The sequence below is a fragment of the Lepisosteus platostomus genome, chromosome 6, assembly GCF_059453375.1.
Source record: "Lepisosteus platostomus isolate fLepPlt1 chromosome 6, fLepPlt1.hap1, whole genome shotgun sequence".
Classification (NCBI taxonomy): domain Eukaryota; kingdom Metazoa; phylum Chordata; class Actinopteri; order Semionotiformes; family Lepisosteidae; genus Lepisosteus; species Lepisosteus platostomus.
The window spans coordinates 31882788-31899587 of record NC_142616.1 but is presented as its reverse complement, the minus strand read 5'-3'; the positions used below and the strand labels follow the sequence as shown (position 1 = coordinate 31899587).

The following is a 16800-nucleotide window of genomic DNA, read 5'->3' as shown; positions in this document are numbered from 1 at the left end:
TGAGTACATACCGTAAGCGATCTCAGAGATTGTCTTTTGCTACAGTATATCTTTCACAGAAAGATCATCAGTAAGCTTTTAATACTTATGTCTGACGTGCGTCTTTGAGGCCTAAAGACACCTGAAATTAATTCATGACTTTATGAAAAGAAAGAGATTATGGATTTAAAGAGTCAGAAGAAGTATGATCATAAGAAAACATGCCCTAAGTAACCTTTAATGCAAAGTGTTTCATGCATTGTGCCGTTCTTCTGACACACTGTGCAGAAAGAGGGAAGTGCCCTAAACTAATCTGCAGAAATGCTAGTATATAAAGTGAATAATCCTGAGAAAAGGGGATCTACAGTTACTGGCAAGTTTGAGTAATATCTACTTTAATGCATCTCTCAATAGCTCTGTAAGAGACATAATCGTGGCCTGTAAATATACAGCAGTCCACCAGAATAGTTAACACAATGAATTACTTCAGAGGACACTATTGCTGTTGTGTTGGACACTTTTGTGCAAGGGAAGCCATTCATTCTTTACTAAGAATTCAGCTGAATTTTAAACCAACTAAAGCTCAAAACGTAGACTGAATCCTCCTTTACTGTTAGTTTTTGTTTCACCAGCTCACCAATGGTGATTCATAATACATGTATATAGAAAAGTACAACAAAATGTAAAAATAGCATTTTAACTTTATTTTCAATGAACAAAGTATGGGTTTCAGAAATTATAAATAGAAATCCATTTGTAACATATCTTAATAAAATATACAATGCAAAAAATTGTACATAATAAAAAATACATGATTAGAACTCATTCTTTAACAATGTTTGGCAGTGCTAGTTAAACATGTACAGAGTTTAGCTTAAGATACTGGGCTCTATATTCAAAGTGCTTGGGGACTTAATTTCCCATTGCCTCTTAGGCACTTAAATCCCCTTTAGTGTTTGAATATAGCACTCACTATCTGTGAAGTGTATTTCAATGAAGGCAAACTGATTGAACACATTTTTTTTGCAGTAGAGTAATACATTACATAGCATGTTAGTATAGGTTTACGTCAGAAATAACTTAGAACTTTAGTGACCCTCTGTGGTTTTAGGTTATGAAGAACTGTGGTTTTAGGTAATATGTATTTGACTTTTTAAAAAAGAAATAAGATGAACATTGAATTTTGTTTTTTGATCTATGAGTGCAATGAGATTTTTTTTTATGTCAGAGTAGGTTCTTGGAACTTCCAGGACTGTGTGTGGATTCAGAGGGGTCTGAGTGATATACAGTATGAGTTAAATAACAGGAAATATGTTTTCTCATGTTAACTGTTAGACATTGTGGAAAAATTGTGATGAGTATAGTTAATGTCATATCTTAAAAAACCTGCAGATTGCTTTATTCTTAATTAAAATAGTACAGTTTTAACAGTTATGAATGGATAGCTAGAACTCTAAAGAGTGACAGGTTACTGGTTGTATATGGCTTTCGAATGCTTAATGCTAGATTAGATTTCAACAACCCACACCTGACATGCTTTCTTATTTTAAAAGAAAAGTTATTTTCCTGTATGTTTGAGTATCTATTTAAGTTGACGTATCACGTTAAGATAAAGTTTCTAACCCTTTTTTTCGTTTTCTGCAGGCTCTGTTTATTCTCACGTCAGTAATAAACGAAGTATAGCTAGCAGATTATATTAATGGATATAACATAAAAATCTTTAAGTATTCTTAATGTCTTCAGATTAGCTACTGTACCTCCAGCACTGCACTAAATTAGAATGTATAAATGTGCACAGTTCAGACTGCAGACTTTTTATGATATTGTTTGTAAGTGTGGGTAAAACATTTCGTATGTATTTTTATTTTTTCCCTTTTCTGTTTATTGAAAGTGTTTTTATCTTGCCAACTTGCACGCCACAGGGTGAATGTACAGTACCCATGCCACATTTCTTTAAATGGCTTGTATTCACTTTCAGGCTCAAAGAGAGACTTTACGATGTACTCTCTTCTCATAGTGTTTAGAATGGCTTTAATCCAACAAATTTTAGCTGGAGCTGGCTTGGGAGGAGCTCTGTTTTTACAATGTGTGTAATCTCGTCTAGTGATTTTTATTTTGTGAACGTTAAAATTAAGTGAAAGAAAAAGGACACAAGTGCCTCCGATCTTTTCATTTAGTGCTTAAATACAGTACATCTTCGGATGAATGTTAGTCTGTTGTAGTGCGTGCATCACAGTATATTGCAGAATAGATCCCATTGTGGGCGACACAGAGGCGCAGTGGTTAGCATAGCTGCCTCACAGCACTGGGGCCCACAGTTTAGTTCTGGACCTGGGGTGCTTTCTGTGTGGCATTTGTCTGTTCTCCCAGTGTCCATGGCTCCCCCTTGACCCTGCATTGGATGCAGTGGTTAGAAAATGGATGAATTCATGGATTACATTATCAGAAAGACTTTTCGTAAAGTTAGGCCAAACAGGGGAAAAAAAACTGTAAATGTTTGTTTTATGAAAATAATAGAAATTGCAGTTTACCTGCAAACTGAACATGGTAAATAAAACTATCCAAACAGCATGCTAAATACTGTTATAAGGTGTTTTAAAGAGGAAAATAGATGCATCACCCTTTAAAAAACTTGAGTGTGCAGCATATAATCAGCATATACAATACATCAGATATACATACAAAATCCCCAAATCTCGAAGTTCCTGTTAATCACTCTTCTAGCTATGAATCTTCCAATATTACTCAATTTTTCATGTTTGTTCTCCATCTGAGTATAGTCCCTCAAGCTTGTCTTTGACTTGAAGCCGTTTTCTGCTGGGTTTTCATAGTTTTACCTTCCCTTTGCTTTCTTCTTTTTCATTTACTGTAGCTTCCCTGACAACATGACTCAACATCCCACTTGGAGACCTGCTTTCAGTTTTCTGGGCCACCTCTCCAGCACCTGTTTCTGTGAAGGAAGTTAGAACATGTCTGCTGTCAATGTAAACATTGCAAAGAAATACAGTCATTCCAAAGAAAGATACCTTTTGTAGTGTGTATACCAGGACTCAATCCTGATCCTGCAGGTCTGATCTACAGTACCTGCAGGTTCTCTAAGCTCTTTAAAGCAGAAGCAGGTGAAGAGCTGTTAAACTGCTCCAGTTCGCCCAAATATGACCCCATTCAGGTCATTAACATCCCAGCATCACTACAAAACAGTAGAAACACCAGCCTTCCAGGATCAGGATTAGGTGCCTCTGATGTACATTATTCAGCACAAATACATCTACTACTAAATCTTTACATTACAGTGTGTCTTTTAGATGCCACACAGAAGAGTGGCTTGTTTTTATTCTTCAGTCACTTTCTGAAACTTTTTTCAACATGTTCTCAACAGTGAAAAGATATATTTTATATTATATATATTTAGGATGTATTTTACCTGCTCGTGACTAATGGGGCCATAGGTAATCATGCCTAGAATTCTGGCCCAGTGCAATCATGGAGTTTCTGTCTCTTTTTGGTGGATCAGCAGAGCCCAGGTCTGGCCTGTGAAAAGAAACATCCACAGCTATAGTCATGAAAGTGCATCATCTTTGGGAGATCTGTGGTTTTTGAATGTGGTTACTGGTACTGTACATATATGAATAGCTTCATTTCACACATTTGGTCCCCTTCTATTTCTCAGTTGATAAGCACAGAATTCAGAGAACTCTCACAACCTCGAGTCTGTTTCCACTTTTTGCAGTTTAACTTGGGGATTTCTGGCAAGCTAACAATAAGCAACCCTTCACGAGGAACCCAGCAATGAGCAGCTTGGGAAATAAGTTAGCTGCACCTGTCATTACATCAGCTCCCACACAATTGCAGGGACCACTACATCAAAACATAGTGTACCACAGTTAATCCAAAGTGTCTGCAAAGCATACAATGCTCAGCCAAAGCCTACACGTTTCTTGTGACGAAGGTGTTGTCTTATCCCTACAAGACAGAACATGAGTAGACCAGATCTAGAGACTTTATGATGAACTACAGTATGTGAAAAGCATTTATCTTGTTTTCTAAGTAGGTTTATAGGAAAGGCTTTTGAAATCAAACTCCTTTTTTTTTAATGGAGTCTTCCAGAATGCTCTCGCACCCCTCCCCCGGCTTTTATAATTAAAAACTCTAGCCAGGTCTGTCCACATGCAGGATTTTGTGTTCTCTTCTGGCATTTCTGTTTTGACCACAGTGCTAGTCGCTGGTTACCACTAGGAAACACTGCCAACATACTTTGTACACAAGGATCCAGACTAGGTCATAACAAGTGCAGACTGTGATAGCACTAGAGAAAACAAATTCTTTTGTTATGGGAAAGCAGAGGAATCTAATAATCCATCCAAGAAAAAAAGGTGGATATTTTGGAGTCATTCTTTATGTGGCTTTTATAACTCTGATATGAAACACAAACTCTTGTTCTACATGTATTGAATAGGCCGTTATGAAAGTTACCTGATTTACCTTGAAAGACAGTGATTTGGAGTAATTTTATTATCCTCTATTGGCCTAGAAATGTTTCAAGTTTCTATAGAAAGTTTGTTATTTTTGTATGGGTGCTGGGGTAGCAAACCCTTAAATGGTTACAGTAAACAGCTATACATTAAATCATGATGTTGAATGAACAGGGAGCAAACACAAATATTTCCCCACCCAAGCTGCTGCAACATGTTTTCAAATGAATGAGTAATAGAATTGCAACCTTTATTTTTGAAAGCATTTCTGCAGATTCTGGTGTAGTGGTTTTCAGAATTTATCAATATTTGCTCTCTGGTAATTTTACATTCTTGGACCAGAAATGATGGTTACTTTTCCTGCAATGCTTGGCTGTTCAACAATCAACTCTAATTGAATCAATATTGACTAACTTTGTCTATTCTTAGGTTTTCTTGATTATTAGGATTACCATTGGTTTACACCATGGATTAGCCACCAGTCTCATTAGGAGAATACTTAACCATACTCCAGATATATTCTCCAGATGCCTAAGTCATCCACCCATGACATCCAAAACTGACATTACTGAAAAGGGTAATGCTCATTCTAAAAGCAATTCCCTGAACAGGGACAATGTCCCAGAAAAGGCCAATGCAGGTGACATTAGCTTCATGCCAAATGTAATTCTCATGTTACTAGGTTCGTAGCTTGAAGCTTGAACGTGAACATTATTTACGTTCCCAGTATGAAGCTGACAGGATTTGTTTTCAGTTGGTGAAGATAGAAGTGACATTTGCGACACAACTTAGTGCTAGTCAGTTATGATTATGAAGCTTCATGGTTCACAAACTAGGAAATGCTTTTTGTTTGGTGGGCCTGTATTGTTGAAGGGATTCACAAAACCATTTTCTTCAAAATGGTAAGCTTCAAAATGATGGGCTGGCTTTAAAAAGTGTGATTTTTTCTGTGCAAAAGGGTATGCAGAAATGGGAATTAACCACTAGACTTAAAGGGCTTTGGATCAGTTTATTTAGTTTACAGAAAATAGTCTTAGCCCTCCTGTTGCTTTAAAGATTAAAAAGTTGTCCACCAGACCAACACGAAACTATATGAAACTTTTCTTAAGATGGATTTAGAAGAGGTCTACTGGACTGGAAGTTGTGCTGTTCAAAACGGTATGTAATAGTGACACAAACCACAAAGATTTAAGTGTTCTACCAACAATCTACACACTAGGACTGAGAACAAAAAGCATCTAAGCATCTGAACATGTAGCTGTTTTTACATCTAAGCATCTGAACATGTTTTTGCAATTGAAAGGACAAAGCACTTCATGAGAAAAAGGCCACACGAAATAATGAGCAAATTACAGACAAGCTATTTTTTTCTGAGGAGACTTCTCAGACCTGCAATGCATCCCAGTATGTTCAGTGAGGAGAACGTTACCTGTAGAGTTGGGGGCAGGATCTCTTCAGTGCATTGGATGATAAGCCCAACCTGCTATGATTTCTCAGTCTTGTCTTTTTAACTAATTCCTTCACTCTCCCCCAGGGGTGATTTTCATTCTAGAATAGAGAAAAACAAGGTTTTTGAAAGGACTAAAAGTAGCCCTGCTCAATTTGTTTTAAAAACAAGCCACTGATGATTTCTACAGGAAATTCTGATTTTTTTTTTATCTGATCAATCAGAGCAGCTCTGTTGCTTATTTCACTTGAAGGAAACTCAGATTTTAGCATGGAAAAACTTGCCATGTTGTATAGCTCCTAAAGATTATTGCTGTAACTTCTTACAACAACATACATATTACCATACAAATATCAGCTTGTCAGCCTGTAAGAAATACTGTAAGCTACATACTGTATACAGTATAGTATATATCATATAATCTCTCAAAACCTGGTGGTGAAATTATGCAAGTAATTAGTTATTTTTTTCTAATGCATTTTTACTATTGTAAACAGCTTCACCCAGTCCTTAAAGAACTTTAGAATTATTTTGAAGCAAATATATTCATAATGCACTCCTCTTTATTGGTCTTGCGAGTGAGAGGAGCAGTATCTATATCTCACCCTTCTGAACGGTGCAGCTAGGCCCTCTGTACTGTCACAAAGGTATCTCCCTTCTCCCTCTGTGTAGCTCCTGCGGTTCAGGCCCTTCCTCAGAAGAGGCACAGGGGGATTGTTTCCTGTCTCTCCATGACCCTCCAACCCTGCAAAGTCGAGACACAATCTTTCCAGAGCCATTCATTTCAGAGAAGAAAAGCAGATGCCCGAAAGTCTTTTTTAGCAGGAAAAAATCTGATAGGGACATGTGTCAGTATGACCATTTGTTCGCCTCTGCCTCCCTCAATTATCTTTGTAAAAGAAAGGCTCATTTTCAAGTCTGGTTTCCTGCCAGCTTTAAATCTTGGCACCCCACTCTATCCATCCATTTTCTAACCACTTCATCCGATCCGGGGGCGCAGGGGAGCTGGGGCCCAAGGCAAGATACACTCTGCAGGGGATGGTGCCTATCGCAGGGTAGACACACAGTTACAAACACAGACATGCGCACACTCACACCAGGACCACTTTCCCCACAGGCTGATTAACCTACAGAAAGACTTTCGGTTGTGGGAGGAAACCGGAGCACCTGGCCAACAGCCACACGAACACAGGAAGAACATACGAACCACGTGCAGATAGCACCCCAGGTCTGGAATTGACCTCAGGCCCCAGCGACGCTAGGCAGCAATGCGAACCTTTGCGCCACAGTGCTGCCCTCCCCTCTTTATTAAAGACAAATATCCCGCAGTTGAGGAATTTTAATCCCCCCCTACTACAAAGGGAACTTGATCTCATTCTATAACACTTACCCACAGCCTGCTCTAAATTAGAGTCTGTTATTTCTATAAGGTATGGACCAATATAGCTAAGAGGACAATTATTGGAGCTTTTGCTCCATATCAAACGCTCGTAATTTCTAAAAGTTAAATGTTTAAAATGTAGTTTAAGCAAGAAACAACATACTGTAGTTGCAGAACAAAAATTACTTTATTATCACAGTGAAATAATATCATTTTAGGCTTTATTTATTATCAGTTATAAAAGCTTTCTTTTTAATTATTATTCTTCGGTTAGGTTGTTATTTAAACTTTTGATTAAGTAATTCCGTGTTCATTTCTAAGCATAAAAAAAAGTGTAACCAAAGCCAAAATATGTTAAAAGATAAGAAAAATTAAAATTAAGAGGAACTTAAGATGCTTTAATTAATTTGTGTAATTGAAAAGTAAGATCACTTCTTTGTTTCCTGTTCAAACACTTTTGTCTGTTGTGGACACTAGTACAAATTCAGCTTCCCAAAGGTGAGAAACTCTTAAAATTCATTTTACTACCACCAGATGTCAGTAGACTACTGTGGCATTTTTGTGGACGTTTTAGCTAATTATTCAATAAATTAGGATGTGAGTTTGATGTACGTTTGAAGTATATTTTTACTTTATGTAAAAATGACATTTCACATTTAAATTAGGATGCTCAGGAAGTGGAGAAAAGTTTAACAATGTTTCTAATGTATGGTTACAATTGTCTATTTAAAGGAAAAAATACATTGAACCATTTTGACAATGTATGTCCTAAACGCATTTATCCAAAGTTGGATGCGATGTTAAACCAAGACCTAACTATTTGATTGTTAAATTGTACTGTTTGAAAAGGAAATGTGTCTAGTGTCTTGGTTCTAGAAGCAAATTCCACAAATTTGCTATGATCTGCAAACCTGGCTTGCTTACTATTGCATTTATAGTATTCCATTAATATTAATAATTGTTTCTTCTCCTGTGTAGTGGGGCTGCTTTCGCATGATGTCATTCTATATATTTTCTAGTAGTAAAAAGAAAACAGTTTTGTATTATTACTAACTTTATGATTGGTAGGTGGAAGATTCAATGAAGGATGATTCTCACAAGTTTATAATGTAGATATAAAACATAAACGAAGAAAACTAAACTAGCAGTTTAGAAGTTTAAAATACATGTGCTCTGATGCTTTTTTTAAAATGAATGTATTTCATTTATTTACTTAGCAGTACGTTTTACAAGATAAGCCTAATTGCCTCCTGCTTGCTCAGCTCATCCTGCCATCATTGAGGAAGAGCTGTTGCTGGCAGCTGGGTGGGTTTAGTGTGTCCATGGTAGTTACATGTTCTTGTAGGGAATACGAGAAGGAAAGGCTGGAGTCCAAGCTCTTAAGAGATTAATAAGGAATCCAGTTTTAAATTAATTCCAATACTTTTTCAGACAAAAGAGATTGGATCACAAGGCAGACTTCTTTGACATTATTTCCTAGAAAACCAAATTCACCATAACAAAACCACAAAAATCTGATGCTGTTTGAAGCAGTTCACTTCTTTTGTGTTTTGTATCAGTGGTAAGAAATCTAGAATCTAATCACTATTACGTAGTTATTCAATTATTATTCATGAGATTGTAATAATAATGAGTATTTCCAGGAATTTGTTATAGAATTTGAAAATGCCTATGAGGAGGAATAGTAGCACAAGAAAACAAAGCTGCCATTTGGTTTTCCTGCTTTTAGCTTCATATTTGTTCCGAGCCGCATCAAAAATGTGTGTTTGGTAAAAACAGTTCTTACTGACAGTGTTGACCTGCATTTGATCAGGGCTTTCAAACATGGAGGGTGGGGAGAGGCAGAAAACACAGACTGCGCTTTTCAAAAGCATATCAGTATAAAGAAGAAGACTGAAAGTTGAAGAATAAAAAGTGCGCCACGTGAAACAAGGTCTCGTGTGCAAACCTCTCTTTCCCAGTCTGTCTGGTCGTCTGGCTATTTCCAGAATGGTGGACAGGTCTGACAGTGTGCCGCTGGAGGCGGTGAGGCTGTGGAACTCGCTCCGGCAGTGTCGTTTCAGCTCCTGAAACGCAAGGCTAGCTGCTCCACAGGAACAGTGCTGCCGGAAGTACTCCTAGTTAAGAGAGAGAGGAGAGAGATACTGTAGCTTTTGTAACTGGGAGACCAAAACATACTAAATATTCTAAAGGTGACCTTACAAGTGCATTGTATGATTTTAACATGACATTGCTTAGCTTTAACACTATACTTTGAACTATACTATCCTAACTTTTTGCCTTTTTTATTCCTTCTTCACCCTGCGCATGAGAGGTAAATGATGTGTCAACATGAACAGCTAAGTGTTTTCAGCCTCTTCAAGCTTTGTCATGTGCTTTCTTTTTTGTATCTAGATTTTGTTTTTGGTACTTACACGTAATATTTTACCCATCTCTACGTTAAATGTCATCTGACATTTGCCCAGTCATGAATTGTATCTAAATTGCTTTGAAATTCCATTTTCGGCTTCTACATTGTTTGCTGATCTACTAATTTGCTATCACCCGCAAACCTGACTGGTTTACTATTGCATTTATTAAATTTCAAGGAATTATTAACTCCCATCAGATTGTTTACCCTCAAGATGATAAGATAACTAGTGAGTCTGACTGGATTGGACTGTTTTTTCTACAGAGCAGTTCTATTTTCTACAGATTTTGAATCTTAAATATAGCAATTTGTTGTAAGTGTTTCCTATAAACTCACATCTCTGCATATCTGAATATCACATTGTGAAGACAAATGGTGCTCTTTGAACAGTGATTAGGACAGCGGTTTTGCAAGGTCATTTTAGGTTCATTCTTCCTCTTTTTCTTGGAAAAAAGAGCCCCATTGTGCTAAACAACAGCTAAAACTGCAAATGTTTCCCTGCCCTTGACCTAAACTGTCTACCTCTCTTGATCACATTGACAGTTGTTATGATAATGGAAGGGATATGCAGATTTGTAGCAGTCCTCATGATTTTGACAATAACAGCTTGTACCACACAAATGTGTTGTAATATACAGTAGTACGTTGATTAAATCTGCCAGGACAAGGGCAAAGTCAGACAACCCTAATATATTGACCATGTGGAACTGTCCATTTAAAAAAAGGCAAGGAATGCTGAAAATACAATCAGGTGGATAGTTTAATCAGGTCAATAAAGTTAACTTTTCTTGTTCTATTATTTTTCCCAACTATTTTTGTAACATGCCCATAGAATTTGGAGTCACCAATTGTGAGTTGTGCATGTCTTGGCTTATGGCTATGGACCCTGTAATCACACGTGGAAGAGACCGAAGAAGTGTAGTCTGGCTTCTCCCGCCAGCCCAACTTCAAGATCCTCATCTTTTGACACTTCACAGACTATGCAGTCCCCTACTGGAGATTCAGCGGATTGGCGGAGAGGAGCTTCCCTCATCAACAGCACAGCTAATGTGCAAGGCCCGGGATGATACAGAAGTCGCTGTGTCACCAAGAGGAACAATGCTGACTAATCCAACCCTACCCCTGGCAGCACTTGGCCAGTTGTGCTCTGGGGCATTGCTAGCACCTTTTCTGGCAGAGCCCCAGAGCCCCAGAGGCAGCGATTACTCTTGACCAAAAGCAGTTTGTCAGCCTGTGGTTTTTCACTTTTCTCTCAAATGGCCTTTCGAGATGCAGGAAATACTTTTCCAGGTAATCAATGTGAAGCTGGGATAATGCAGAAGATCCCGGAGCCAGAAGAGCTCCATGTCTGGAGCATGACCTCAGCTACACAGATTCTATGGCTGTCTCTGTTTAACCTGTTCTCTCTTTCAACATGACATTAGGTTTTCACCTAAATCTTTCCAATTCTAATCTTTCATTTTAAAGTGTACCAGAGTCAAAAACATGTAACAGTAAAAGTAAGTATATCTTAGGAGACACAGGAATAACATTTTGTTTCTTATATTTGGCATAAAACATTTAAACCTGAGTATTTCTTACTGTTATGACAATAAATATCGAGCTGAGCAAACCCATAGCCCCTCTTTTGTTAACTTACATATTGTGAAACAACTAAAATTTTAAGAAAGCCTTTCACAGACCAAAAAAGATTATTTAAAAGCCAAAGCCAATGATATTGACATACAGGTCTTTAAAATTTATTTACAGGTCTTTAAAATTATTAAATGGTATTTTTTTTCTTGTTGCCTTTATCCAGAATCCATAGTGTCTTTTATCCTGTGCTCAGTGTTATAAATCAGTGAGATAATGCCCTTTATCAAGATGAAAAAGGATATACTGTAATCCTAAATGTAATGTCAGAGATTACAGACTGCAATGTGGTGTTATTGAAAATATCTTTTCCACATTTAGCAACTAAGGAGAAAATAAACATAGTACAGTATATTTATATTCATAAATGAAAGTAAATGGCATATCTTTGTTGTTTTCAGAAAGGCTGTAACTGTAAATTGTTCATTGAGGTACACAGCATTGCATGATAATTGTAGTGGGTTCATATTTAGTGAACTTTTATCCTTGAAATGTACCTTCACGGTACAAGGTTAGTGTTTTTGTTTTCTCACCTCCTTCGATTGTTTTGTGCGGCTTTCCTTCTGCAGGCTGCAGATTTGCCTCTGGAGCTTGAGATTGTGCTCCTGGAGCTGCCCGATCTTCTCGATGAGCTGGCAGATGTGTTCCAGGTATCCCAGACCTGAGCCAAGGGGATTTGTCTTCCCCTGATTCACCTGAAAACACAAACACCCTCAAGAACATTACACTGATGTACTGTACCGCATTCTACACAATTCAGAATACACCCTTGCTAAGGTTTGGCTGTTACAAAGTTTGAAACAAAACATAAATAAATTCAAATGAGAAAAACAACAATTCCATTACATTTTAATAAGTCTATTTTCAAGTTTCATTTCAGTTTTTAGTGAGCCATATTCTTTTTACTGTAGTCACCACAGGTTGTGCTCAGGGTTTACAGTGTGAATACAAGAGCCATGGAACCCTCTTTTCTAGAATTGTTTTTTGTTTGTTTTATGGCATTTTATATCTCTTTAAGCTTACATACAGTATAAGCTTACATTCTGTTGTAGTATGTTTAGTGTGTTCTGGCAATTTCATTATTTTTTAATAATACAAGGTATCCTGAAACCCAGTCAAACCTTTTGTTTCAAAGAACATAAATTCAACATAACTCTTACATACAGGTAGTTTTTAATTTGTAGTTGCTTGTATCCTTGAAAAAAAATAAAATAATTTAGTAAATACTAGTCTGGCACATTAACGCGTGACTTTAATAACTCTTGAGTGAAACTTTATATGCAGAGTTTTGAGTCAATATGTTTCAGCCACTACAGCAAGCCATCTTTCAAGTAATGAAAGAGTTCTCAAGAGTCCTCATTTAGATTATTTTTTTAAAAAGGAAGGGAAGTATGTACAGAAATAATTCAAAGCCTCTTTTCTGTGACTACATATGAATATTTCTGACTCCACCGCCAGAGTGTACCTTTCACTTCTTTGTGTGATGGTAGACTTACAGTATACCACTTTAATGAATGACTTGTTTCCATATCAGTAATGAAGGTAGAAATCAGATACTACAGTATATCTTTATCCATTTAACCAGCAAGACCTGAGCAGGGATCGAAAATCATTAACATCTGATGGTTGGTTCTTTTACAGTAGCTACTGATTACAGAAGGTCCAATCATGGTTTACTACCACCCAGTATCCTGGGTAATTACTGAGCTCTTTCTGCTGTACCTGAAGAAAGCTTCCATATCTTGGTCATATCTTTATTATTAGACAACCAAGGTTAATTGCAACTGAAGGTTGCAAACATATTTATCTGGGTATTCCACCCTCCAAATCCAATTATTTTGAAATGTGGAGTCACACCTAACCTTTTTCTTTCCTTTCCTTCCAGCACTCTTATCACTGAACCCATAAAGACCCTTCCCCTTCGGAAAGATAAAGACATTAGCTATAGAGGGTCTCAATGCACAGCCATCAGAGTCAAAGTTTGACCAGATCCATCAATTACTTATGTGGCAGGTAAGACCAAAACACGAAACTAAATTGCAATATCCAATATTTTTGGAGAAAGTGTTATTTTCTGCAATCAATTGAAGTTTTATTAATTTATTTTAATTAGCTTGGTACAGTTTCTGGAGCAGTGGAACCAGTGTGAAAAATAATGCTGTTTTATAATAACATATTACAAAATGCATCTGTTGTTCTTTTATCAATCTACAGTATGTATGCCAGGTTGGAGTAGAAAAAAGCAGAGTTGAAGGACAATTAGCCATTTCAGATTATAGTACAATGAGGAGGTAAATAATAAAAACAAATACTGTCTTAAAGGATTCTTTGTATTTTGACTGGGCTAGTTCCCTGCTATGGCTCAGAAATGAAGGGCTTTGTTTTTCATTTTTTATTGAAGTGTGCATGGCAGTGCAGATTTGAAACACGCAGATGTTCTTATTTAGGAAATAAAGAGGAAATTTTGAGCAAATATTTACACAATCACCACATTCCAAAGAGTTCCAAACAAAAGCTGGAAGTGATCTCAGGTTGGGTTTCCCAGAGCCCTTTTCCGTGCCACGGGTACTGTGTGACTGCCTGTTGTTCCAGTCTGGGGGACCAGCTAGTGGAAATGAGCCCTAAACAATAGGAGTGATACCATGATGGAATGTCTAAAATGAATATGGAACAACATTACGCATTTCCTTTTAAATATACAGTAGTGTCATTTGGTCACACAGGTTAAATACCATACTGTATGGTCTGAACAAGATTAATTATAATTGCAACAACAATCCTCTTCTCTTCCTTCTCACTCCCTTTTCCGTCTTAGATTTATTCCTCACAAAACCTGCAAGGTGAGAACTAATGGTAACTTCAAATTCTTGAGTGAACTGGATTCCAGAAAAAATATGTAAGATGTCTATACCAGTCGAGGTGACTTCAACACACATTTAAACTAATTAGATGTCTCACCTTCACATTTACAAGCCTTGGATGATCAAGGCAACCAAGAATCCTGACTCTTGTTGGTGTACACACATTACCTTTTGAAATAGGATTTGAAATACATGTTCCAAATCCATTGAATGCCATACCCAATACCTTTGGTACAATTGAATGTCATGTATTGCAATACGCACACACTTTATTACTTAATAAACTAAAGTTGTATTCGTTATGATTCAAGGGATACTATTCATTCTGCTTCTGGGTATCTGATCTCACTATTATTTTCTTCACTAGGATCATTCCTATTCTTCACACAGTCGCAAAAGTGTTTGAACACCTAGCCTGCAGAATTTCATCTGTGAATGTTTATAAAATTCAGATTTGACTGTTATGGGGGTACCTTTTTCTGGAAATTATCAGTCTGCTGACATTATTAATCACTCAGAGGATAAGAATCGCATACCTTCTTTGTAAAGCAAATGTGAGGCAGTGAGAATTTATGGGAGGTTTATTTAGATCCAAGGCAAATTCTTGAGGGGTGAAGCACATAGGCGTGAAGCGTGAGAATGTTCAATTGGTAGATATTAGACGGCAATGACAGTTTCCTGGATGTGATGTGAGAGCAGACTGATCTTATCAGAGCCCTCTGTTGATCCCCCAACAATCTGAGCGAAGAAAAGGAGTCTAGAAACACCCTTCCCTTCTTCCATATTTCCAACCCCTCTCCAATTACTCTCAAAGTTTTGTGAGGAAAACATACTGTACACAGCTCTGCCTTATTTAAATTTCAAAATTTGCTTATACTGTACATGTAGACATTCCTATGAGCTTACAGCAGCAATTGTCAACTCTGTCCTTAGATCCAATTAATATTAAGCATTAATATTACTGTAAGAAATCTTAAGAACATAAGATAAGTTACAGACAAGAGGAGGCCATTCAGCCCATTTGGTAGTTAGTAGCCAACAGATGCAAGGATCTCATTCAGTCGTATCTTGGAAAGAAGTGGATATCAGCTTCGACAAAATGGCTGGGTAGCTTGTTTCACACTCCCACCGGCCACCCTTTGGGTAACAAGTGCTTCCTGTTTTCAGTTTTAAATGCACATCTGTCTCTGGTTCATGTTTCAGGGTTTATTCTCAAGAAATCCACTGAACCAATGGGAGAAGAACTATGTTCCGACTATTCAAACAAGTAACTGAGAGCACTGATGGAATAAAAAGAACGGAAGCTTTCATGCTATGAAGGATTGAATTGAACTTGTTTGGAGATTAAAACTTTAATTTACAACTCAGATAATATTACCACAGGGGTCTTGAGTGTGTTTTTCTTTAATACTGATGGCTTATTTTGCTACGTAAGACATGAAAAATGTCTGTGAGGAAAGATTTTTAAAATGCTGTTTCAGTAAGTGAACGGTATCCGATAGATTGCTTACAAATAATTCTGGGATGGTGCCTGCCCCTTTCCAAGGAGTGAAAAGGTTATGGAAAACCTCTCCCATTCTTTAATATATTTTTCCTTTGTCTGTGCCTCAGAAATAGTTTCCTCAACATGACAATATTCCAGAGGAATGAAGAACCAGATGTGGTGGGCGTGCACTAAGATATGGGAAGGTGCTATGAGTTTACTCTGTGCTTACATTCAGTGCTGCATGCCTGAGTCAAATCCACTCGTTTCAACAACTCATTCAACAGCTCATTTCAGTGCAAAATACTATATGTGCTCTGGAGGCAACATCAACCTGTTTTCCCATCTCTCATTGATAAATTGCATATGTGCATGCCTTATCAGATCTGAAGTAACAGGGATACTGTATTAAAACAACGTGAAAATTACACATGTCAATATACAAACTACCCAATTCTGCTTTCAGGTTTTGAACCTTTAATGTACAGTATATTAACTCCAAACACAGTAGCTACCTAATCATATGAGGTCAGGATGTCAGGGTCAGTATGCCTAAGAGCCATTTTAAACATCTGTGGGATATCAAGAGACTTACTTTATTATTGTCATTTGTTATAAGACATGACAGTAATTTTGTGTTATTTTAGTTTCAGCATGAGGCTCTCTTGTAATATACATTTTCCTGATTTGATAACAGATATTCCATGAGAAGTTTCTATGATCAAATTTCTGCTTGGGAATTTTCATTTGCATTGCAGCAGGAAATCTGAAAGTCTGCTGAATGCAATCTGGAAGGTTGCACACCACATGATGAAGCTGTGGGAAGAAAGGAGCACATCAGAATGTATGGAATGGATTTACATCCAATATCAATAGTATCCCAGTAGAGGGGAGTACTTTATGCTGACAGTTATACAGTACTGATGTTATGCCAAGGATGTTAATAAGTAAAGCCCTTCTTTAAGGGTGTTAAATAGTAAAAAAAAACTTAGAGTGTAGGCCTTGAAATTAATGGTGTTTAGAACCAAGCTTTGACAATTTGGATACTGCAGGGAAGCTACAATATTTAAGAATTAAGACTTTTCAACTGTCTTCTATTAATCTAAACCAAGGTTGTTCAATCCTTGAGATTCAT

General features: G+C 37.1%; 1 protein-coding gene across 2 annotated transcripts in view; it reads right to left on the bottom strand.

The window, feature by feature from the left end:
• Positions 1-662: 662 nt before the first annotated feature.
• The window catches only part of LOC148661537 (uncharacterized), a 31149-nt gene continuing 15011 nt past the window's right edge, over positions 663-16800 (bottom strand). Inside the window, exons 3-8 of one of the 2 annotated variants that reach the window (XM_088635436.1) lie at positions 11855-12016; positions 9228-9396; positions 6504-6643; positions 5881-5999; positions 3404-3510; positions 663-2952 (exon numbers count right to left, since the gene is read on the bottom strand). In XM_088635436.1, coding sequence (XP_088491562.1) covers positions 3414-3510; positions 5881-5999; positions 6504-6643; positions 9228-9396; positions 11855-12016 — 687 coding nt within the window. In that variant the 3' untranslated portion in view covers positions 663-2952; positions 3404-3413. The remainder of the gene's footprint in view (positions 2953-3403; positions 3511-5880; positions 6000-6503; positions 6644-9227; positions 9397-11854; positions 12017-16800) is intronic. The other variant, XM_088635435.1, reaches the window with a different exon arrangement.